Consider the following 23,289-nt stretch of genomic DNA (forward strand, 5'->3'; position numbering starts at 1 on the left):
CATGGTCGGAACTAGAAGCACAAGCATTTCGCTACAGTTGCATTAACACCTATTAACCATGTGTATGTGACAAAATAAATAGGATTTTGATTCAAATCCCGGTCTGCTTGGTCTGTTTCGCAAGCATTCGCGGAAGTCTCGCGATATTGCGCCAGTGTTTCGATTTACGTTGAGTATAGAAGCTAGTGACACGAAGAAACGAAAGTGAAAATGTGAACATATTATTCGAACCCGAATGCAAGATATCGTGGTGGCTCTCGTCATTTAGTTAATCATAAAACTAATATTTGTTACCTTGGAACATTTTGTGTAGGCTACAGCGTAGTCCTACATTATCTTATGCGCCGCTCCGGAGTTAGTGGTCTTCTAAGGATAATAGGAACAGGTCTGCGAGCAGCGCTAAAATTGTCAGCTAAACTGAGACGACACATGTCAAGGATGTTTCCCGGGATTGAATGTTTTAGGCACAAACGCACTTTATTACTGGTTCCAGTTCTCGCCTACATGGGCTTACACTGGAGGTCGTTCATACCAAATTGTTGGCCTTGGCTGGAACGCATCTGGAGATTTATCATGCCAAGTTATCCTAGTCCGAATTCCCTTCCCAGAGATGAAGTGGAGAGTCAAGAGTCTCAAGTAAGTGTAGTAGTGGAGCCTTCTGATTCCCTTCCCAGAGAAGAAGTGGAGAGCCAGGAGTCTCTAGGAAGTGTAGTAGTGGAGCCTTCTGATTCCCTTCCCAGAGAAGAAGTGGAGAGTCAAGAGTCTCTAGTAAGTGTAGTAGTGGAGCCTTCTGATTCCCTTCCCAGAGAAGAAGTGGAGAGTCAAGTGTCTCTAGTAAGTGTAGTAGTGGAGCCTTCTGATTCCCTTCCCAGAGAAGAAGTGGAGAGTCAAGAGTCTCTAGTAAGTGTAGTAGTGGAACCTGAATCCATTCCCAGTGGAAAAGTGGAGGTTCCGGTTCTCAGGTCATTTGATATTGAAGACACCGATGAATACTACTGCATGTACGACTCGACATGGGAGGATCATCCAAGCGAAGAAACAAGTGAAAGAAGGACCAAACATGTACGTATGCAGTATGCAGGCCCTTGGGCCCTGATAATGTTTTTGGTGAGGTCTCTCAGCAGATGAGTTTCAGAATACTGTAGCCCATCATCAAACGTCTCTTATTGGCACCATAAAATACAACTGACATATTTAATTTCCCCAAAAAACATTTACATTTAAAACAAAATTCCCCAATCTATAACTCAATCTTTCAGAATTTTGAGATAGATATGTATTATATAAAATGCTTGCTTCAATGGCTCATACATGTACTCTCTCATACAGTGCCTTCAGAAAGTATTCACACCCCTTAACTTTTTCCACATTTTGTTGCGTTACAGCCTGAAGTTAAAATAGATTACATTTAGATTTTGTCACTGGCCTACACACAATACCCCATAATGTCAAAGTGGAATTATGTTTTTAGACATTTTTACAAATGAATTAAAAATGAAAAGCTGATATCTCTTCTGTCAATAAGTATTTAATCCCTTTGTTATACCAAGCCTAAATAAGTTCAGGAGTCAAAATTTGCTTAACAAGTCACCTAAGATGCATGGACTCATTATGTGTGCAATAATAGTGTTTAACAGGATTTTTTAATGACAAGTTAATCTCTGTACCCCACACATACAATTATCTGTAATGTCCCTCAGTCGAGCAGTGGATTTCAAACACAGATTGGATCACAACAACCAGGGAGGTTTTCCAGTGCCTTTCAAAGAGGGGCACATATTGGTAGATGGGTAAACAAAAAAAAGAAGCAGACATTGAATATTGCTTTGAGCATGGTGAAGTTATTAATTACACTTTGGATGGTGTATCAATACACCCAGCCACTACAAAGACACAGGCATCATTCCTAACTCAGTTTCCGGAGAGGAAGGAAACTGTTCACACTGAGGCCAATGGTGACTTTAAAACAGTTAGAGTTTAATGGTTGTGATAGGAGAAAACTGACGGTGGATCAACAACATTGTAGTTACTCCAAAAAATGAAAGTAAATGACAGTGAAAAGAAGGAAGCTTGTACATAATAAAAATATTACAAAATATGCACCCTTTTACTAAAGTAAAACTGAAAAAAAATGTGCCAGAGAAATGAACTTTAAGTTCTGAATACAAAGCTTTATGTTTGAGGCAAATCCAACACAACACATCACTGAGTACCACTCTTCATATTTTCAACCATGGTGGTGGCTGCATCATGTTATGGGTAGGCTTGTCATCGGCTAGGACTAGGGAGTTTTAGGATGAAAAGAAACGGAATAGAGCTAAGCACAGACAAAATCCTAGAGGAAAACCTGGTTCAGTCTGCTTTCCAACAGAAACTGGGAGACAAATTAATCTTTCAGCAGGACAATAACCTAAAACACAAGGCCAAATATACTGGAAATGCTTACCAAGATGACATCGAAGGTTTCTGAGTGGCCTAGTTACAGTTGTGCATTAAATTGTCTTCAAAATCAATGGCAAGACTTAAAAATGGCTGTCTAGCAATGATCAACATGACAGGGCTTGAATAATTATTTTCAAGAATAATGTGCAACAATTTTTGGGGTAACTTAGAAATGTCCTTGTTTTTGAAAGAAAAGCAATTTTTTTTGTCCATTAAAATAACATAAAATTGATCAGAAATACAGTGTAGACATTGTTGATGTTGTAAATGACTATTGTAGCTGGAAACGGCAGATTGTTTATGGAATAGGTGTACCCATTATCAGCAACCATCACTTCTGTGTTCCAATGGCCAGTTGTGTTAGCTAATCCAAGTTTATCATTTTGGATGGCTAAGTGATCATTTGAAAACCATTTTGCAATTATGTTAGCACAGCTGAAAACTGTTGTCCTGATTAAAGAAGCAATAAAACTGGCCTTCTTTAGACTAGTTGCGTATCTGGAGCATCAGCATTTGTGGGTTCGATTACAGACTCAAAATGGCCAGAAACAAATAACTTTCTTCTGAAACTCATCAGTCTATTCTTGTTCTGAGAAATGAAGGCTATTCCATGCGAGAAATTGCCAAGAAACTGAAGATCCCGTACAACGCTGTGAACTACTACCTTCACAGAACAGCGCAAACTGGCTCTAACCAGAATAGAAAGAGGAGTGGGAGGTCCTGGTGCACAACTGAGCAAGAGGACAAGTACATTAGAGTGTCTAGTTTGAGAAACAGACACCTCACAAGTCCTAAACTGTCAGCTTCATTAAATAGTACCCGCAAGTCACCAGTCTCAACGTCAAAAGTGAAGAGGCGACTCCGGGATGCTGGCCTTCTAGGCAGAGTTCCTCTGTCCAGGGTCTGTGTTATTTTGCCCATCTTAATCTTTTCTTTTTATTGGCCATTCTGAGATATGGCTTTTTCTTTGCAACTCTACCTAGAAGGCCAGCATTCCGGATTCACTTTTGACGTTGAGACTGCGGTTTTGCGGGTACTATTTAATGCCAGTTGAGGATTTGTGAGGCGTCTGTTCACCATGCAAAGCTTTAGTCAAGGGTTTAAGACTTCTGATGTTTTTATTACGTCTGTCTATGTGATCTAATAACTTCCAGACACATAAAATGGATATGACTAATAAAGTGTGCTAGGCCCGTCAGTAGCCAAGTAGAATACAAGCCGGCCTTTGCAGCTAGTAAAAGTTTCCCTCCAAGTTTGTTTTACTTTATATAGCTCAGACACGTGGGCGTATCAGTATTGTTCAGGTCAGGTGTTTCCAGTATCTGCCATTTTGTGAACTCATGGAGTGAATGTGTTTTCAGTCAAACAAGTTTAACCGATTCAGAAGTGCAGCAAGGGATATGCAGAAGTACAGGCATGATTATCCAGTAAGTCATTATTCTCTTCACACAATCTTACACACTTTATGCTATAAAATATATCCACCTCAATTATAGTAAGTTACTGCTGCTGACTATCAATCAGTCAATAGTTTGTACATAGTCTTTAGACCTTTGTTCTTGTTTCCACAGGGGCAAGGATCAAACTTGTACTTTGGCGGGCAACAACAAGTAAGCAAGTCCTCATCTCTTTATGTGGTACATGGAAAAGTGGGACGATTTGAGTCATAATTTTACTGGCCAATTCCTCTGTGATTATTGTACTGTTTCAATACAGCTCTCTGAATTATCCTCATTTCTGAATTTGCGTGACTTTCCCCCCCAGGATGATATGCCTAATTTACAGTTCTACCGTGGACAAATACCCTCCTCCCCTGATGGTAATCTATTTACTGTTTCTTTCAGCGCAGTTTCCATTTGACAAGACTTGGACATGTTTAACTGTAAACTTTGCTCTGATTAGGTGTCTTCATTGAGGACTTTCACAATAAATGGCACAGGAAATATTCAAAACTGGAAGAAGTTCACTCATACATCCAATGGTCAGTTTCCTTTACATTTTTAAGTTAAATTGTTTAAAATATTTGTTTAATACACAAACATTTTATTTAGGTTGTTCCCACTTCAAGAACCAGGAATGAATTATCAAGCCAAGGAACTCACCAAGAAGGAAATTGAGGTACTTCTAGTAGTTTCTTTGAGCAAGGAAAGTGTTCTCTGCATACTGCATTTACATATGTCATACATTATCTATTGACTGGGGGCTTAGAAACAAATGAAAATATGTGTTCATAATCATTCTGAATGACAATCCCCTTCCTCCTCAGGCTTTCCTTGAAGATGGCACAGCAAAGCAGAGGCTGGTCACGTCCTACAAGCTCATGCTGGACTTCTACGGCATAGAGCTGTCAAATGACATAACTGGGGAAGTGAAACTTGCGAATAACTGGCGTGAAAGATTTGACAACCTGGAAAGGTTAGAAATTTCTTCATTTGATCATTTAACTGTTATTATTTTATAGTGATTGCGATACATAATAGCTAAGATTTCAGTTTTCAAATGAAACTTCTGAGAATAACAGTGCTTTTGAGGTTAACAGTACCCTTGTATTTTTGTTGTTCTTGTGTTTTTGTTCATGGCAGAAACACACACAACAACCTGCGCATCACCCGCATCCTGAAGTGCCTGGGAACTCTGGGGTTTCCCCACTACCAGGCCCCACTGGTCCGCTTCTTCCTAGAGCAGACTCTTGTCAAAGGCAAGCTGTACAATGTGAAGGAAAGTGCCCTCAACTACTTCATCTTCGCTGTCATTGATAAGCAAGAGCGCAGGAATTTAGTTAAATATGCCTATGCACACTATGAGCCCAAACATGAGTTTGTGTGGTGCCCCAAGACAATCCAGAGTATATTTAGGGGAGAGACATTCCCAGATGATGAAAACCCAATTGATCTTAAACAGGATGACATTGACGACAACACTGCCAGTTATCAGTCTGTCTCTCACGATGTTAACAAGAATGAGCCAATGGATAGGAGTGGAATGGCAGGTGAGGTTAGTGACTTAATGCGAGTTGGGTCATCAAACGATGCATGGTTGGGACATGTATCCATACCTCATGATAATGTGCCTGATCTGTCGACGAGGTACACTCTGAGAAACAAAGGGACCAGTCAGGGCACAAAGTCTACTGGTGGAAGGAATCAAAACACCAATGGTGATTCATCTCATGAGGATCTACCAATTAGGCAAAACGATATTGCTCAATCCAGTTATGGAGCTTGTGATAGAGGTAGCTCTATAACTACCCCCTACCCTAGTCAGCACCCCACCATCGATTCTCTGAAGCAATCAGATTGTCAACCTAGCAGTGGACATTCAGAGGGAAATACTGACGATCATTCAGAGAGAATTACTGACGATCATTCAGAGAGAATTACTGACGATCATTCAGAGAGAATTACTGACGATCATTCAGAGAGAATTACTGACGATCATTCAGAGAGAATTACTGACGATCATTCAGAGAGAATTACTGACGATCATTCAGAGAGAATTACTGACGATCATTCAGAGAGAATTACTGACGATCATTCCGGGAGAATTACTGACGATCAGAGAAAGAGAGCTGCAGATAAGACAACAGAGCATGAACTTCCCAAACGTATCAACGTTTCAGAGGGAATGACTAATGCTGATCATGATGTAAGAAAGAATAAGGGAGCAGATAGTGAACCAATCAATGACGTTTCAGAGGGAATGACTAATGCTGATCATGATGAAAGAAAAAATAAGGGAGCAGATAGTGAACCAATCAATGACGTTTCAGAGGGAATGACTTAACACCAATGGTAATGAGAGTACAGATGAGCAACCAGAGGGGGACAGTGGAGATTTGGAGGGAAACACAGACAGCAAAGATGAATATGATGGTGATGGGGAGAATAAGGGAGCATTTAGTGAGCGAACCATGCAGTGATGTTTCAGAGGACAATATTAGCACATCCCGTGACAGTTAATTGAATAAGAAACCTACCGAAGAGGTACTGCTGAGCCCAGCAAAGGAAAATGAAGATAAGATACCAAAAGGAAATATTCAGTGTTTGAAGTAATAGTGACGATTGATTAGACTATTCAACCATGTCATGCACTAATAAAGGAACTGTTATGTATTCTAATCATTTCCATTTATATGAACAAATGTTAGTGAATCAATTTATTACATCTGATTTCTGATCACATGTATAATATATCAGTGTGTTATTATCCACATTTTTCAAACAATACAAATGTTATACTATTGATTATAGTTTTCAAACCAGCAACGATAATGTTAGTGGTTTATTTTGTAATAGCATATTTTTAGTTTGGGGTAAATGTTATAATGTTATATTGATTTGGGGTAAATGTTCAGCTTTGAATGATTATGCTTGCCTCAGGTTTTTCAAAATACTTTCTACTGCTTAAAATATCTTTAGTGCCCAACCATGTGTACCACCAGGGGTGCCTAATGATTAGATACATTTGATTTTAATAAAAAAAAATAGATAAACGGAGTCTATGTGGTGTTTATTACAGTCTTTGAACATTACATTTAAGTCTGAGATGTAATGGAAAGACAGAGCCCATTAATGACAAAGATTGCCATAAAGAAGGTTTAATTGACCAAGTTTAAACAAAATTAATGTCAACTGTAATTAGCAATACTATAGGTACATCCATTCAGTGGTAACTGCTGAACATACAAGCACATACTGTCCAATGACTTCAGACTATAGCAATCAATGTTTCCTAAATTCTCACATTATCCATTCCAGATATATGGCTTATAATTTCTCTACTTAGAAAAATGTGATTAAAAACATACCGGTATATACACAAATACATTCATATTTACATTAAAGGTCAGGGAGTTAATCAGTTACTTTCATGTGTTTCTTAGAAAAGGTACTTTGACAGGAGAAAGGTACTTGTATGTAAATGACAGGGTATCATAGTCAGATGAACTTAAATGACCTCAATATTAGTTTCAAATGTGATAACATTCATAAAATATGAAGTGGCAAAAAATGTTCCGACCTTTCAAACTACAAGAGTATTGTACCATGAAATCATTTGTCATGTAGAAACACATTCCCAATGTCTATTTAGATTTAGTTATGCTGCTGAAAGTAAAAGTTACAGGGTGATTGATTTACTACAGTGAAAAGTCCTCAAAAGTAAGACATTACGATGTGTTTTTATCAGTTTCCACCTCTGCAGGTTTATCGCTCTCCTTTGGGACATCAGATTTGTTTGTTTCTTTTTTGTCTTCTCTCTTTTCTTTGCTCTTGCTCCTGTCGCGCCGGTCCCGGTCTTTATCCCTCTCTCTATCTCGGTCTCGTGCTCTGTCTCGGTCGTTGTCTCTCCTGTCAGGCTCTCTTTCCTTGCCTCTGTCTCGGTCTCTGCTCCTGGACCTGTCCCTTCTCCTGTCGCGGTCTCTCTCCCGGTCTCTGATCCTGGGTCTGTCTCGGTCGTAGTCTCTCCTGTCAGGCTCTTTCTCCCTGCCCCTGTCCCTCTCTCGGTCACGGTCTCTCTCCCTGTCCCTTCTCTTGTCCCCCTCCGGAGCCCTGTGTCGGTCCCCCTCCGGCGCCCTGTGTCGGTCCCCCTCCGGCGCCCTGTGTCGGTCCCCCTCCGGCGCCCTGTGCCTGTCCCCCTCCGGCGCCCTGTGCCTGTCCCCCTCCGGCGCCCTGTGCCTGTCCCCCTCCGGCGCCCTGTGCCTGTCCCCCTCCGGCGCCCTGTGTCTGTCCCCCTCCGGCGCCCTGTGTCTGTCCCCCTCCGGCGCCCTGTGCCTGTCCCCCTCCGGCGCCCTGCGTCTGTCACCCTCCGGCGCCCTGCGTTTGTCACCCTCCGGCGCCCTGTGTTTGTCACCCTCCGGCGCCCTGTGTTTGTCACCCTCCGGCACCCTGTGTTTGTCACCCTCTGGTTCCCCATGTCGCTCTCCCTCCCTCCCTCTGCTGCGCTCCCTCTCCCGGCTTCGTTCCCTCTCTCCCCTGTCTCTCTCCCTGCCTCTGTCCCACTCTCTCTCCCGGCTCCAGGGCTTGCTCTGGCCCCTGTCCCATGGCCTGGCTCCATGGGGCCCCTCTCTGTCCCGCTCCCTCCTGCGGTCCTCAGACAGGTCCCTTTGCCTTTCCTCAGACAACCGAGAGGAGCCAGGGATTGGCTCCCGGTCTCTGTGGCCCCCCTCAAACCGACTGGGCCTGTCTCCACCGCAAGGTTCTGAGCCCTCTCTGGTGGAGCTGCTCCTTCTCCTCATATCAGGCGAGTGTCGTCGCCAGTGGTCATCCCTGTGGGACTCTGGGCTGTGACCCCCCATGCGGTTTGGTAGAGGTATGGGGCCCTCTGGTGGGGTCGGGAGCAGAGGCCCACTGTGGCGAACTGGTCTTAAGTCCCCTGGACTGTCAAGGCGATACTGGTCAGGTCCTCCAAAATGCTGTGGTGGGGCCCCACAGTGGTCCTGAGGGGGTCTCTGATCATCATAAGACCCCCTGTGTGGTGGTGGAGAGGGTGCTATAGAGCCCCGAAACTGGTTAGGTGGATGGAAGCGTTGTCCACCCATATCTCCACTGGGAGGCGGGCCTCTCCGCCCCTCATACTGGTTGTGTGGAGGTCCTCTGTAAGAGGGGCCTGGTGGGGGAGCCTGGTTGTCTTTGTACATGTGTGGAGGGGTCTGACCCTGGTGATGGTCCATGCCCTGCTGGTAGGACCCAACACTGACATTGTTGTACTGATCTACAGGGCCTCTTGGTGGGTCAATCATGTGGGCTTGGGACCCATGATCCCCAAAATGAGAAGGTGGACCTCTGGGCCCAGGGAAATGGGATGGAGGTGGTCCTCTGTTGTCAAAGTGGCCTGGGGGAGGCCCTGTGAAGGGTGGAGGGGGTGCTCTGGGTCCAGGGAAGTTGAATGGAGGAGGGGGTCCACTGATCCTTGGTGGAGCTAAACCATTTTGCCCGTCAAAATTAGGTCTGGGAAGGCCATGGCCCTCCATGAACTGGCCTGGAGGGGGGCCTTGCTGCCCCATGTGCTGGGGAGGCATGGAGCCCATGGGGGCATTGAACATCTGGGGAGGTGGGGCTCTCGGGCCCATCGGCTGGAATGGAGGGGGCCCCCTGGGTGGCATCATGGTCTGGGGTGGAGGACCAGGGGGGCCCTCATACTGCTGCTGAGAGCCTCCCCATTGGTTCTGATAGGGAGGATAAGCAGCAGGAGGTGGCCCATATTGGGAGTACGGAGGCTGGTTGCTCTCCACTTGCATGGGTGGAGGAACTTGAATGGGTGGAGGAGGTCTCTGCATAGGTAGAGGGCCTGACAAGGAAGGAATACTCTGCATGGGTGGGGGAACTGACATGGGTGGTGGCCCGAGCATTGGGGGTGGACCCTGCATTGGTGGTTGTACAAGCTGGGGTGGGAAGGTGGTTGTTGGGAGAATGTCAGGAGGAGCTCCATAGTCCATGTAGCTTGATGTTCCCATATGTGACATGTGGGAGGTTTGAGTGTCCACCAGGGTGGAGCTATCCTGGGTGACATTCTGCGACAGTACATTAATTGTAGGTGAAGCTAAGGTGTTGTTGTTTGTGGACATGTTGAAGTAGCCAGAGGAGGTAGGCTCTTGACGGTTCTTCTCAAAACTAGAGATCTCCCCTGTTTTTAAAATGCTGTCTGCATTTGGCCAAATACTGTATTTGTCCAAGTCACTCTTGGTTGTGTCGACTTCCTCAGATTCAACAGTTTGTTCCTCCATGTAATTGACCTCCGTAGCAGGTTCTACATGCTCACCTAACAGGGGAATGGAAACCTCTGTTGCGTCTGATTCCAGAAAGGGAAGAGAATCTGTTATAACCTCTTCTTTGGGCAGTGGTGTTTCTGGTTCTTGGACATCAGTCTGTGGTGGTGGCGTGGTGTCTTTGGCAGGAGGTATCTCCACTTTTTCTATTGAGTCTGAGGTTAGCCTCCTGGGATCCCTACTCTGTCTTGGGTCCCTTCTCTGGTTAATCAAAGGAGCAGCAGCAGAAGATTTCACTAACTCTTCAACTTTTTTGCCCAGCTGCAGGAGCCGACTGTTGGCCAGTAGGGATGGCTGTGAGATCAAACCGTCTGTGACTGAGAACGAGGCAGCTGATGTCCCTGTGGACGACTTTTTTTCGTGGATGGATTCCTCCTGCTCCACCAGCTGCTGTTTCTGCTCCTCAATCTGTTTGTTGAGATCCTCCACCATTTTCTGCTGTTTGGTCAGATCCCCGGTGGCCTTGGCTTGACTAGGGACCTCAGTCTTGACCGCCTCAAAAATGGTGTCATCCTCCGGGTCATAAGCCACATCATCCACATCCGTAGCCTCTGGCTGCTTGATGACCTCAGGTTCTTTAACCGACTTCTGGGGTGCTCCATAGCCCATGCCTGGGTCATATTCCTCCTCTGGGTCGTATGGTCTGTCATCCTCATCTTCCTCCACCTGCTTCTCCTTAGAAATCTGTCCAAATTGCTGAACAATGGGATCTAGCAGAGTAGCAGGCACGGCTGAGACGTCAACAGCACCATGCTCTGAGGGAGACATGGAGGCCTCAGAGTCTTGCCTCTTGTTCCCAAACAAAGTCTTCAGGATGGTCTGAAGGGGAGTGGCATTGGCAGCAGATGATGCAGCAGAGCTCGAGGCAGGTGACTCTTTGTCTGTAGCAGGGGCTTTGACAGAGGACAGGAAGGACAGCACTGATAAGGCTGCCATGGACGTGGAGGTCTCTGAGGAGCTGAGAGGGGGAGGTGTACCTGGGGGGGTTGTGCTGAAGGGAAGATCCTGGGTGTACCGCAAGGCTTTCTCGGCTTTGACTTCAGCTTTGATGGTGGTGGTTGGTTTTGGAAGGCCAGTATCATCTAGGTCTCTGATTTGGATCTTGGAACGCTTCTCCTCAGTCTCCAAAGAGGCTCCAGCACGCTTCTTGTCCTTCTGGCAGATCACCAAACCAAGCAGGAGGTTAGGGCGCGCTGGTTCAAGTCCTACAAGACAAAGTTAAAACAATTAGTGAAAATTGAATAAAAAGCATTCTAGAACATATCCTTTATCCACTTACATACTTGTGTACCTCCGATAGATTCGTCTGCTAAATGACTAAAATGTAAAATTTCCAGAGATACAATTTGTTTGAAGTGAAACTGTGAAATGAGAGCTTGTTTCAAACACCCGATGCTATGGAGGACAACAGACAAGCGTATTTCACAGAGACCGGGAATCACACAGATCACAAACAAACCAAAACTGATCACAAAAAGGTCTGTTGATTTAAAGCCTCAAGTTGTGGTCGTCACTTTCCATTTCAAATTGTTCTAACAAAAGAAATATGAGCACAAAACACCTATATAATCAGCTTTAGGTATAACCATTAAATTAAAATATTAATGTGTCAAAAGAATACAAACAAGAATTGTAAGCTACAGGCAACCTTTATAAGAGTGCTGAGTCATCACACTGCTGAGCAGTCTTAAACTCCCCACGATAATTTGAGAACTGTGACTGTCTGTGCACTGCATTAGACTACATGTTTCTGTTGTTGATCTAACATCACACTTTGCAGGTACACAAAAACGCAACATTCGCCACTTTCACTAAGCTTCTCATCTTGCTAGATTGTCATTAGCATGCATTCTCATGAAGTCACATGTCAATATTAGTGGACATTTCCATATTCTTTACTATTCTATATAAAAAGGACAATATGTGTTGTACAGTGCATTCCACTGAACTTATATGAAACGTTTTTAATTATGACACTACTAATCCAACCTCTGCTGACAACTAATTATATGGATGGTTAAGTGTTTGTTTCTTCAATTCAGTAAGTGTTTGAGATCCATAGATTCTTCTCTTGTCCTTCATCTTCTTTAAAACGCCAACATGAGTAGAACCATCTCTGTCCAAGGCTCTCCAAGCTGGACCTCTCATAATAACTTACCATGGCTTTCCAGGCATTGTTTGTGGTATGGGATGGACTAGGTGTAGGTCAGGTGCTGCCCATTCAGTTATGATGTGTGGGTACTGGAGATGCAGGTAGATCCACTAACACAGTACACCAAGTTGCAGTGAAGGGTAATTTAAATGTAAGACATTGTGGCAGATGTCATTTTCAGAAACACCATCATTACCCAAACATTTCACACGAGTATCTACAGAATAAAAGCTGAGCCTTAAAAACAACAGGCTGAGACTGACGTCTAAGGCCGCACCAACCTGTGATGCACAACATCCTTTATTTAAGACAGACGTGTGATACAAGGTAATATACACACAGAGTACACACTGGGGGCATAGAAAAAGTACAGAGGGATGTTTATGGAGGAAGGCAACAGCAGAAGTAGATGCTCGTCCCCTACAATATAAATCATAAACCAACTTCATGAAACAAGCTCTCCTTTCACACAGAGGAAAACGAAGTAAATTAACAAAATCCTGAACATAGTGACCACTCTGGACAAAACTATCGACTGACATTATGCCTAACTTAATTGTCTTGAGGTATAGAGACTTTGGCACATCATATTCAATCCAGTGCTTGGGTGTTAGGGTTATCAGAGGCCTCTGTGCGTCTCCCTGCAGATGCTTACCTGGCCCATCAAAAGGTAACAGTTTGGAGGGCAGGGGGTCCTTGGCGCTCAGGGGGATGAGGTACAGGTCTTTGATGCGGCGGTTGTTGTTGGCGACCACTCCAAAACGCTTCCTACTGCTGAAATAAGAGAAGAGAGAGACGTAGGCCACCTCCTCTTCCTCTGTGGCTGGATGGAACCGGATCAGACACAGCTCCTGGAGATGAGGCAAACAAAGAGAGGGGTGTGACTTTAGGGTCCTCAACCAGGAAGTAGGTTGTGTATAAATACCTCACATTATTAGATTGTGGTGGAAGCTTTACCTTGGACAGAGATGTCTTCAGTTTTCCCACATAGTCCCACACAGTGCTGGGAGAGATTCGGCCTCCAATGTGGATGGTGTCAGGCAGATCCTGTACAGGATTAACAATGTCACCTTTGTGTTAAACTCGGATGACATTACCATATATTCACAACCAATTCAAACAAGTACAGTGCCTTCGGAAAGTATTCATAACCCTAGACTTATTCCACATTTTGTTATTAGAGTCTGAATTCAAAATGTATTAAATCTTTATTTTCATCTACACACAATACCCCATATGCAAAAGTGAAAACATGTTTAGAAATTGTAGCTAATTTATCGAAAATAAGTCTATGAGCTTTGCACACCTGGACTGTACAATATGAGCTAATTATTCTTTGCAAAATTCATCAAGCTGTCAAGTTGGTTGTTGATCATTGCTAGACAGCCATTTTCAAGTCTTGCCATAGATTTTCAAGCCGATTTAAGACAAAACTGTAACTAGGCCACTCAGGAACATTCAATGACATCTTGGTAAGCAACAGTGTGTATTTGGCCTTGTGTTTAAAGTTATTGTCCTGCTGAAAGGTGAATTTGTCACCTAGTGTCTGTTGGAAAGCAAACTGAAGCAGGTTTTCCTCTAGGATTTGCCTGTGCTTCGCTCTATTCCATTTCTTTTTATTCAAAAAACTCCCTAGTCCTTGACAATGACAAGCATACCCATAACATGATGCTGCCACCACCATGGTTGAAAATATAAAGGGTGGTACTCAGTGATGTGTTGGACTTGCGCCAACCATAATGCGTTGTATTCAGGAAAAAGTGAATTTCTTTGTCACATTTCTTGCAGTTTTACTTTAGTGCCTTATTGGGGCGGCAGGTAGCCTAGTGGTTAGAGCGTTGGGCCAGTAACCGAAAGGTTGCTAGATCAAATCCCCAAGCTGACAAGGTAAACATCTGTCATTCTGCCCCTGAACAAGGCAGTTAACCCACTGTTCCTAGGCCGTCATTGAAAATAAGAATTTGTTCTTAACTGACTTGCCTAGTTAAATAAAGGTTAAATAAAATAAAATAATTGCAAACAGGATGCATGTTTTGTAATATTTTTGATCCATCCTCAGTCTTCTCCTACCACAGCCATTAAAGTCACCATTGGCCTCACGGTGAAATCCCTGAGCGGTTTCCTTCCTCTCCGGCAACTGAGTTAGGAAGGATGCCTGTATCTTTGTAGTGACTGGGTGTATTAAGCGTAATTAGTAACTTCACCCATGATCAAAAAGGGGCATTCAATGTCAGCTTTTTATAAAAAAATTACCCATCTACCAATAGTTGCCCTTCTTTGCGAGGCACTAGAAAACCTCCCTGGTCTGTGTGGTTGAAATTCCTTTGCTCCACTGAGGGACCTTACAGATAATTGTATGTGTGGGATACAGAGATAAGGTAGTCATTCAAAAATCTAGTTAAGCACTATTATTGCATACAGAGTGAGTCCGTGCAATTTGTGTGACTCCTGAACTCAGACTTCCAATAACAAAAGGGGTTGAAAACTTACTCAAAACATTTCAGCTCCTCCTTTTGAATTAATTTGTAAAAATGCCTAAAAACATAATTCCACACTGACATTATGGGGTACTGTAGGCCAGTGACACACAATCTCAATTTAATTATTTTTAAATTGAGGCTGTAACACAACAAAATGTTGAAAAGTCAAGGGGTGTGAATACTTTCTGAAGGCGCTGTAAGTAATGCATGAATTCTGGCCAAAATGTAGTGAGACTTTCACTATGATCAAATATAACAGTTATCTTAGCAGTTATGTCTTAGTTGTGGTTTTTCTTAGTTCACGTAAGAAAACTACAACTACCAGTGATGTAATCTTTTCTAACAAATGAATAACCAACCTCTTTCAGGTGCTCAAAGGATCCTGAGACCAGGTATGCCTTAGTGACAAACTTGGCCACGGTGTGCATGTTGACTAATCCTTTCCACATCATCTCCTGGCCATGGAGGAAGATTGCGGTCTCGCCCTCTGGAGGAGGCTCTGACGAGGCAGCTTTCTGCATGATGGGCCTGGGGATGGAAGGTGGAGGAGCTGGGGGCATGGGCAGAGGCCCCTTGGGCACCACCTCCATCGCTGCAACCGGAGTGGGCTCTACTGAGACGGCTGGTCTTGAATAAGTATCTGCTGGGAAAGGTCTTGAATAGGACTCTGTTGGAATGGGTCTTGAATAGGTATCTGTTGAGATGGGTGCTACGATGGATGTGTCTGGGGCAGAGTGGGTGACCGTCACTCCAGAGCTGTGTCTTGCCATGCGGGGATCTCTGCGGGTGATGCTGACAGAGGAGACGGCTGGTGCAGTGACAGGGGCTGGGGTCTGGGGCGGAGGAAAATGGATGCTTGTGTCCTCCTGGTAGGGCAGGGGCTCAGGGACTGGCGTCTCACTGCCGGGATAGGAGACCGGGGCACCTTCACCTGAGGAGGACCTGGACAAGCGCCTCACCTCTTGCCTCATTTCAGGCTTCTTGGAGAGTTTGGCCTTCTTGGCGGCTGGTTCATCGTCTGCAGACTTCTGGCCTGGAAGAGGGGAGACAGGTTACTTAAACCTCCAAATCCACTAATCAAAGTTAAGCATGGAGTAATAAGAATGAAGATATGAGGGACATATGTGAGGGGAGTTCAGGTATGCTCAAAGTTTATATGCCACCGTTTCTTGCAACATTCATTTTTACCTGTGCAGATTTTGCAGTTGAGGTCAAAGAGGTGGGCCCTGTGTTCGGCTGTGGTGTCCCGCATCATGCTGAAGATGTCTGGCAGGGAACTGCCACTTTTCACCCCCACCTGAACAGAGCCAGAAGAGGGAGCGGAGCTAGCTTCCTCTTGTTCCTGAACACATTGTAAAATGAAAACAGAGAGACAGTCAAAACTACAAACTGACAATGGAATCTCAAATAGCACATCAAACCATAGCCAAATCTGATGAGGTCCTGAATGGAAGAAATATTCTGAGCACACGAATCATTAGATCATCTCTAAAACGATAGCTACATTGATGCACAGTGGGTGTGAAACGTGATTAGAGTGATGCACAGGGCGGCTGGCAGTGAGCTTCAGTAGGACAAAGGGACAGTTTAAAGAGGTATGGGACAGGTTGGCAAGAGAATTAAACTGTAAAACCACAATATATGTTACCCACATGTTAACACCCAGGACAACATGGTTCTTGTCTTATGCAAGGAAAATGAAAGACAAGCGGAAGTGAAAGAAAGGGTGAGAAAGCCACCACTTACTGCAGAAAAAGACATGCGAGGAGATGGAGAAGTGCCAGAGTTACATACGTCTCCATCAGACATTGGAGGAGCGTCCTCCATGTCCACATCAAGGGGGCCAGAATCAAGCCTATGGCCCGATTTGGACTGCCCTGTCTGGGATCTAGCACTGGGAGCCTATGAGATACAACAGAGGTCATCAACTTGGATGTAGGCCTTATTGAACAATATGCGAAAATGAGACTAATTATATGGTCTCTTTAGTAGTGATATTTAGTTGCACAATAAATACCATTCCTAGTACTGCTCTGTCTATAGAATTATTGGTTTCATTATCATGATCTCTAATAGGTCAACAGAGGAGTTCCTTCTTACCTCAGTGGTGTCAGGCTTCCTCCACTCTGAGATCTCTTTGGAGAGTAGCTCATCTGCACTCAGCCTCACCAGCCTGAAGGGACTGACCTCTCCCCAGACCACGCGGTAGAACAGGCCCTGAGACAAGCACAACATACCGTTTACTCACCTGGCACATATGGCTTGTGAACATAAAACATTTCAGTAATATCATTTAAATTGAATTCATGACTCACGATCAATTCACCCACATACCAACAACGCAATACTATAATATAGAAATACTCATTCAAATGTACAGGTTACTGCCAAAATAAAAGGAAACAATTGAGTGAATGAGGGATATATTGAAAGCAGGTGCTTCCACACAGTTATGGTTCCTGAGCAATTCCTAAGCAATTAAATGTCCCATCATGCTTAGGGTCATGTATAAATGTTGGGCAGGCCCAGTTATTTTGGCTACCATGGTTACACCCCCACAGGATGACAATGCCCCCATCCACAGGACACGAGTGATCACAATGGTTTTATGAGCATGAAAACGATGTAAACCATATGCCATCTCAATTACCAGATCTCAACCCAATTGAACACTTATAGGAGACTCTGGAGTGGCGCCTGAGACAGCGTTCTCCACCAACAACAACACACCAAATGGTATTTCCTGTAGAACAAATAATGGTGTTGCATCCCACTAATAGAGTTCCAGATGCTTGTAGAATCTATGCAAAAGCACATTGAAGCTGTTCTGTCTCATGGTGGCCCAACGCCCTATTAAGAGACTTTATGTTGGTATTTACGTTGTTTTGGCAGTTACATGTACATGGCTTTCCAACATTTGCCATATTTGGTTAGCCTACACAACTTATCACTTGACTAGTCACTTCTGCAGACACCTGTGGACTCACCTTGTTTTTGGGGTCCTTCAGGTTAAACATGAGGGATCTGTACTTGTTCTTGTACTTGCTGTCCGTGCAAAGGCACAGGTTGAACATCTCCTTCTCAATGCTGACCGCCAGTTTTCCCACCTCGTTCTCAGACATGTTCAAATCATCACTGTCACTCACCCTGGTGGGACAATAAATCAAATCGCATTGGTCACATACACATATTAGAGCTAAACATTCTAGACAATGCAGTTGTAAAGATGTGGGGAACATGAACAGTTGAAGTCAGAAGTTTACATACACCTTTGCCAAATACATTTAAACTCAGTTTCACAATTCCTGACATTTAATCCTAGTAAAAATTCCCTGTCTTAGGTCAGTTAGGATCACCACTTTATTTAAAGAATGTGAAAAGTCTGAATAATAGTAGAGAGGATGATTCATTTCAGCTTTTATTTCTTTCATCACATTCCCAGTGGGTCAGAAGTTCACATACACTCAATTAGTATTTGGTAGCAAAGCTTTTCAATTGTTTAACTTGGGTCAAACGTTTGGGGTAGCCTTCCACAAGCTTCCCACAATAAGTTGGGTGAATTTTGGCCCATTCCTCCTGACAGAGCTGGTGTAACCGAGTCAGGTTTGTAGGCCTTCTTGCTCACACATGCTTTTTCAGTTCTGCCCACAAAGTTTCTATAGGATTGAGGTCAGGGCTTTGTGATGGCCACTCCAATACCTTGACTTTGTTGTCCTTAAGCCATTTTGCCACAACTTTGGAAGTATGCTTGGGGTCATTGTCCATTTGGAAGACCCATTTGTGACAAAGCTTTACCTTCCTGACTGATGTCTTGAAATGTTGCTTCAATATATCCACATAATTTTCCTGTCTCATGATGCCATCTATTTTGTGAAGTGCACCAGTCCCTCCTGCAGCAAAGCACCCCCACAACATGATGCTGCCACCCCCGTGCTTCACGGTTGGGATGGTGTTCTTCGGCTTGCAAGCCTCCCCCTTTTCCCTCCAAACATAACGATGGTCATTATGACCAAACAGTTCTATTTTTGTTTCATCAGACCAGAGGACATTTCTCCAAAAAGTACGATCTTTGTCCGCATGTGCAGTTGCAAACCGTAGTCTGGCTTTTTTATGCCGGTTTTGGAGCAGTGGCTTCTTCCTTGCTGAGCGGCCTTTCAGGTTATGTCGATATAGGACTTGTTTTACTGTGGATATAGATACTTTTGTACCTGTTTCCTCCAGCATCTTCACAAGGTCCTTTGATGTTGTTCTGGGATTGATTTGCACTTTTCGCACCAAAGTACGTTCATCTCTAGGAGACAGAAGGGGTCTCCTTCCTGAGCGGAATGACGGCTGCGTGGTCCCATGGTGTTTATACTTGCATACTATTGTTTTTATTTTTCTGAGGTCTTGGCCGATTTCTTTTGATTTTCCCATGATGACAAGCAAAGAAGCACTGAGTTTGAAGGTAGGCCATGAAATACATCCACAGGTCCACCTCCAATTGACTCAAATGATGTCAATTAGCCGATCAGAAGCTTCTAAAGCCATGACATAATTTTCTGGAATTTTCCAAGCTGTTTAAAGGCAAAGCCAACTTAGTGTATGTAAACTTCTGACCCACTGGAATTGTGATACAGTGCATTATAAGTGAAACAATGTCTGCAAACAATTGTTGGAAAATTTACTTGTGTCATGCACAAAGTAAATCCTAACCGATTTGCCATAACTATAGTTTGTTAACAAGAAATTTGTGGAGTGGTTGAAAAATTAGTTTTAATGACTCCAACCTAAGTGTATGTAAACTTCCAACTTCAACTGTATTCTCCATTGGCCTACAACAATTTCTTAGTATTTGCTAAAATAAAAAAAATAAAAAATAAATAAAATCAGATGAATAACCTTGCATTAAGTTCAAGAGACAATGTAAGCCATTCTCTCGAAACGTGGATCAGTCTAGGTCTAGGACTTCTGGGATACTCACCTCTTGTAGAGGATGTCTGTGAGCGAGCGGCGGATGTTCTGTCTCATCTGGTTGTTGGGCGGAGCTGTCGGGCACATCATGGAAGGTGCAGAAGAGCCTGGCTCATGGTGTCGGGTGGAAGGGGCTGAGGATGTGACTCTGGACGGACTACGACCTGAGGAGTCCCTTTGCTGGGGCTGGGCCTGCTTCTTAGGGATGGTAAAGCTGGACTTGCCAACCCTCAGGGCTCCTGTGACGTGATGTCGTGGGGCATCTAAAGAACCAGGGGCAGAAGGGGTCAGGACAGCAGGTGGTGGAGGTGGTTTCTTGGATTTGGTTTTGTTAGGAGGGGGGGGTGGTTGTTTCTTTGGTGCCTTAGCACTGCTGCCTGGAGTTGCTGGTTTATTGCGTCTGGTGTATGTCTTTAATAATTTGGGGCCGGGGGACTTCTTTCCTCCTTTGAGCGGCGCTGTAGAAGCAGGTGACTTCTTCTCAGAAGGGGTTGATTCCTTCTCACTCTGGTCCTCTTCACTCTCCTCTACAGGAGCTGTGGAGTGTAAAACAACTTGCATTAAACACAAGTAGAAACAGTATATGACCCATCATGAAAACATGACAAATAAATTGAATTCAGGGTAAAAAAGGTAAAACATTTAACTAGCAAGTCAGTTAAGAACACATTCTTATTTACAATGATTGCATATGCAATGTGATCTTAGATTCACTTAATGACGGACTGCCAGACATGACCAGAATGCATACATAGAACACAAAAAATTGAAGCTGGACCTCCTCCCTTTGTTGGATCTAATAATAAATACCATGACAAACACAAAATAAACCTGGTTAAAATACATCTTTCCACACACGGAGAAAGCCAACCATAGGCAGGCACATAAAATGGGTTAAATAAATATAAAACAGTACTTGGAAATATATTTTATTCTCTGACTAAAATTGATGTAAAATGAATTTGTATAAAAAGGACCCATTTTTGGGGTGTTGCAATTCCAGTCTTCTCAACATTAGTTCAAATGGTGGTGATCCTCTTCATGAAGAATGTAGACGAGACACCACTTCAGTGTTATCAGAAGGGACCGATGTACTAAATGCTCCTAGGCCTGACTGTGTACTAAATGAACAGTATGAATGGTTCCTGCATCCCATTTTACATCCGTTCCTGAGCTACAGCACTAGACCCCGATCAACAACCCATCAGATATTAAGCCCTAAAAAAAAACACTGTCTGGAAAGTCATTGGGTACAGGGGTCTCCACAAAACTAAAATGAGATTCCATTAGGATGTGAATCTCCCTGTGTCTGGTCTTTGAAGATCCCACTAGTTGACCCACTGTATCAAGTGGCCAGAAAACAACCAATAGTTCAACTTAACTTGGAACTTACCATGTTTGGGCAAAAAATGTCTGAACGTTCATCTCCTTCTACATAGCTTCATACATCCCACACCAAATCTGATATTTTCACCACTGAAAATTCATATTGCTGTGAGGCCAGCACACAGAACTAGGGTTGTTCTAACAATACCATCTACCTTCAGCTGTACACACATCTAATGAGCGTTCAATAAAGACAAAATATTTGTCAAGTAATATTAAGCTCAACAATTCAAGATCAATGCAACATCTTTCCCCAGGGGCACTGGTTGTGCATGACAAGTATACTAGTACCAATTGCTTTTGTATGACTTGATATGGAAAAATCTGGACATCGATATTAGTTATAGCTTTGTTAAAGCAGATATTTGCCACGTCGGTGTTGCTCATTACCAAAGTATGAGAAATCTGTCTGTACATTAAAAATGGCAAATACCTGTGAGTGCCATCAGCAGAAAATGCTACTGCCATATCCAATTAAACAATTTCTCATTGAGCCAAAGGGACACATCATTCACCTCCAGCCCTAACTACTAAACCTGTTCTTACCTGTATAACAATTATCACTCGCATTCTTTTAAAATCACCAATATGTTCATATACACAGATTTCAAACAAGACCTGTTTAGACAAACGGGCAGCAATAGGAATTTCAATGTGACTGATTTGCTCACAAAAACTTGGCAAACTATCAAAATGTGTATGTACGCAAAATAATATATTGGAGATCTGAGAGTATATAGACATGCAAGCAGGTCATGAGTGAATAACATATGGCATTTCCCCTCCATACATCTGAAGAACAGGCAGCTGTAATTACATGGCTAAGCAGATTCCTGAAGTCATGAACTACCAATGCAAATACACATTTAAAATACTCGCATTCCAAACTATGCATAACCTCAGTCTAATTACTCCCCTCAAAATTAGAAACCTGGGTAAAGCTTTGAAACAAAGCAGAGTTCATAGCAAAAAATACTAAATTGTCCCTAAATGTCTCAGTAATTTCATATCAGTAAAACAGAAGTGTGGTAGAACTTAGGAAATAATGGTCTGCCACCCTGCTCTTTATGTTTAGTTGATGACGACTCTGGTGTTCCACTCTTCTAGTCATCTAATACTTCTGAGCAGTGTCTTCAGCAGGTCGTCTCAGTAGAAGAAACAATAGATTTCCTGTTCCAGCTGTCCGAGTCAGTCCGCTTCAGACTTTCACTTCCTCTCGTGGCGTGTAGATCTGTGGCACATGCTGTCCGAGAGCAACTGGTCAGGACATCCTAAGTAATCCGAGACCCCTCATATAATCAATCAAGGCATCCAAAAATCTGTCTTAACACCTTTTATTTTATCGCCAGTGCCCCAGAGGGAGTTTGGATGCATGACATTCAATAAAGAAACAGCACACCATTCACAAAGCTAATCGTGAATACTTCCTTGGTTGCACCGAATACTTATAGCTCAATTCATCAGCAGTGTGAGCTGTATTTCTGTATCGTTCCCTGTATAAATCCAGGGACAAAAAAAACACCGCTGAGACCTACCTGCTCGAGAGGGACTGCCTCTAGATGAACAGCAGTTGAGGAGCACGTGGAGATTTTCACACGCACCACAAGAGTGCCAACACACATTCGCACTGCATACAGTAACCTTTGATTCATTTCTCATAAATAATCCCCAATCATTGCTTTGTTCATGGTAACCGATATATATATTTTTTTTAAACACGGCTTTCAAAATAAACCCTAAAATAGTCACGTTTGTCTCCATTCATAGCAATGTGTACTTACCCACTCAGCAACTCTGTATACCTGACTAAGTAACCATGACCTTGTAACACACTTTCAAACTCCAAATACATTTGGGGACCCATTCTCTTTAGTGCTTTCCCCAAAGATCTGGGTCATTAAATCTAAGGCACGTGTGTCAATCTCATTCCACGGAGGCCCGAGTGTCTACGGGTTTTCGCTCCTCCCTTGTACTTGATTGATGAACTAAAGCCCTCCATGAAATAAATGTGACACCACTGATCTAAGGCATTACGTTGCCATGACAGCAACCACATTTATCAATGGGGAAATAATGTGGTTTTGTTTCTAAGAACCCATAATAGAGCGATG

At 43.5% G+C, this 23,289-nt stretch overlaps 2 protein-coding genes across 8 annotated transcripts in view; one reads left to right on the plus strand and one right to left on the minus strand.

Annotated features, from left to right (window-relative positions):
* Positions 1–163: 163 nt before the first annotated feature.
* Positions 164–6,934, plus strand: LOC100136421 (uncharacterized). Its single transcript, XM_014166529.3, has 8 exons — positions 164–1,062; positions 3,804–3,869; positions 4,014–4,052; positions 4,207–4,261; positions 4,345–4,423; positions 4,494–4,560; positions 4,709–4,857; positions 5,025–6,934. Exons 1-8 carry the CDS (start codon positions 340–342, stop codon positions 6,223–6,225), a joined length of 2,379 nt encoding a protein of 792 aa, XP_014022004.3. The 5' UTR covers positions 164–339; the 3' UTR covers positions 6,226–6,934.
* LOC106582908 (death-inducer obliterator 1) overlaps positions 6,933–23,289 on the minus strand; it is a 29,645-nt gene continuing 13,288 nt past the window's right edge. For 6 of the 7 annotated variants that reach the window (XM_014166527.3, XM_014166523.3, XM_082967414.1 and 3 more), the window contains 9 exons: positions 19,803–20,328; positions 17,827–17,986; positions 16,940–17,056; positions 16,586–16,741; positions 16,028–16,181; positions 15,199–15,872; positions 13,317–13,406; positions 13,015–13,210; positions 6,933–11,412 (listed from right to left, as the gene is read on the minus strand). In XM_014166527.3, coding sequence (XP_014022002.3) covers positions 7,610–11,412; positions 13,015–13,210; positions 13,317–13,406; positions 15,199–15,872; positions 16,028–16,181; positions 16,586–16,741; positions 16,940–17,056; positions 17,827–17,986; positions 19,803–20,328 — 5,876 coding nt within the window. In that variant the 3' untranslated portion in view covers positions 6,933–7,609. The remainder of the gene's footprint in view (positions 11,413–13,014; positions 13,211–13,316; positions 13,407–15,198; positions 15,873–16,027; positions 16,182–16,585; positions 16,742–16,939; positions 17,057–17,826; positions 17,987–19,802; positions 20,329–23,289) is intronic. The other variant, XM_014166524.3, reaches the window with a different exon arrangement.

This window comes from Salmo salar, chromosome 22, assembly GCF_965601325.2.
Source record: "Salmo salar chromosome 22, fSalSal1, whole genome shotgun sequence".
Classification (NCBI taxonomy): Eukaryota; Metazoa; Chordata; class Actinopteri; order Salmoniformes; family Salmonidae; genus Salmo; species Salmo salar.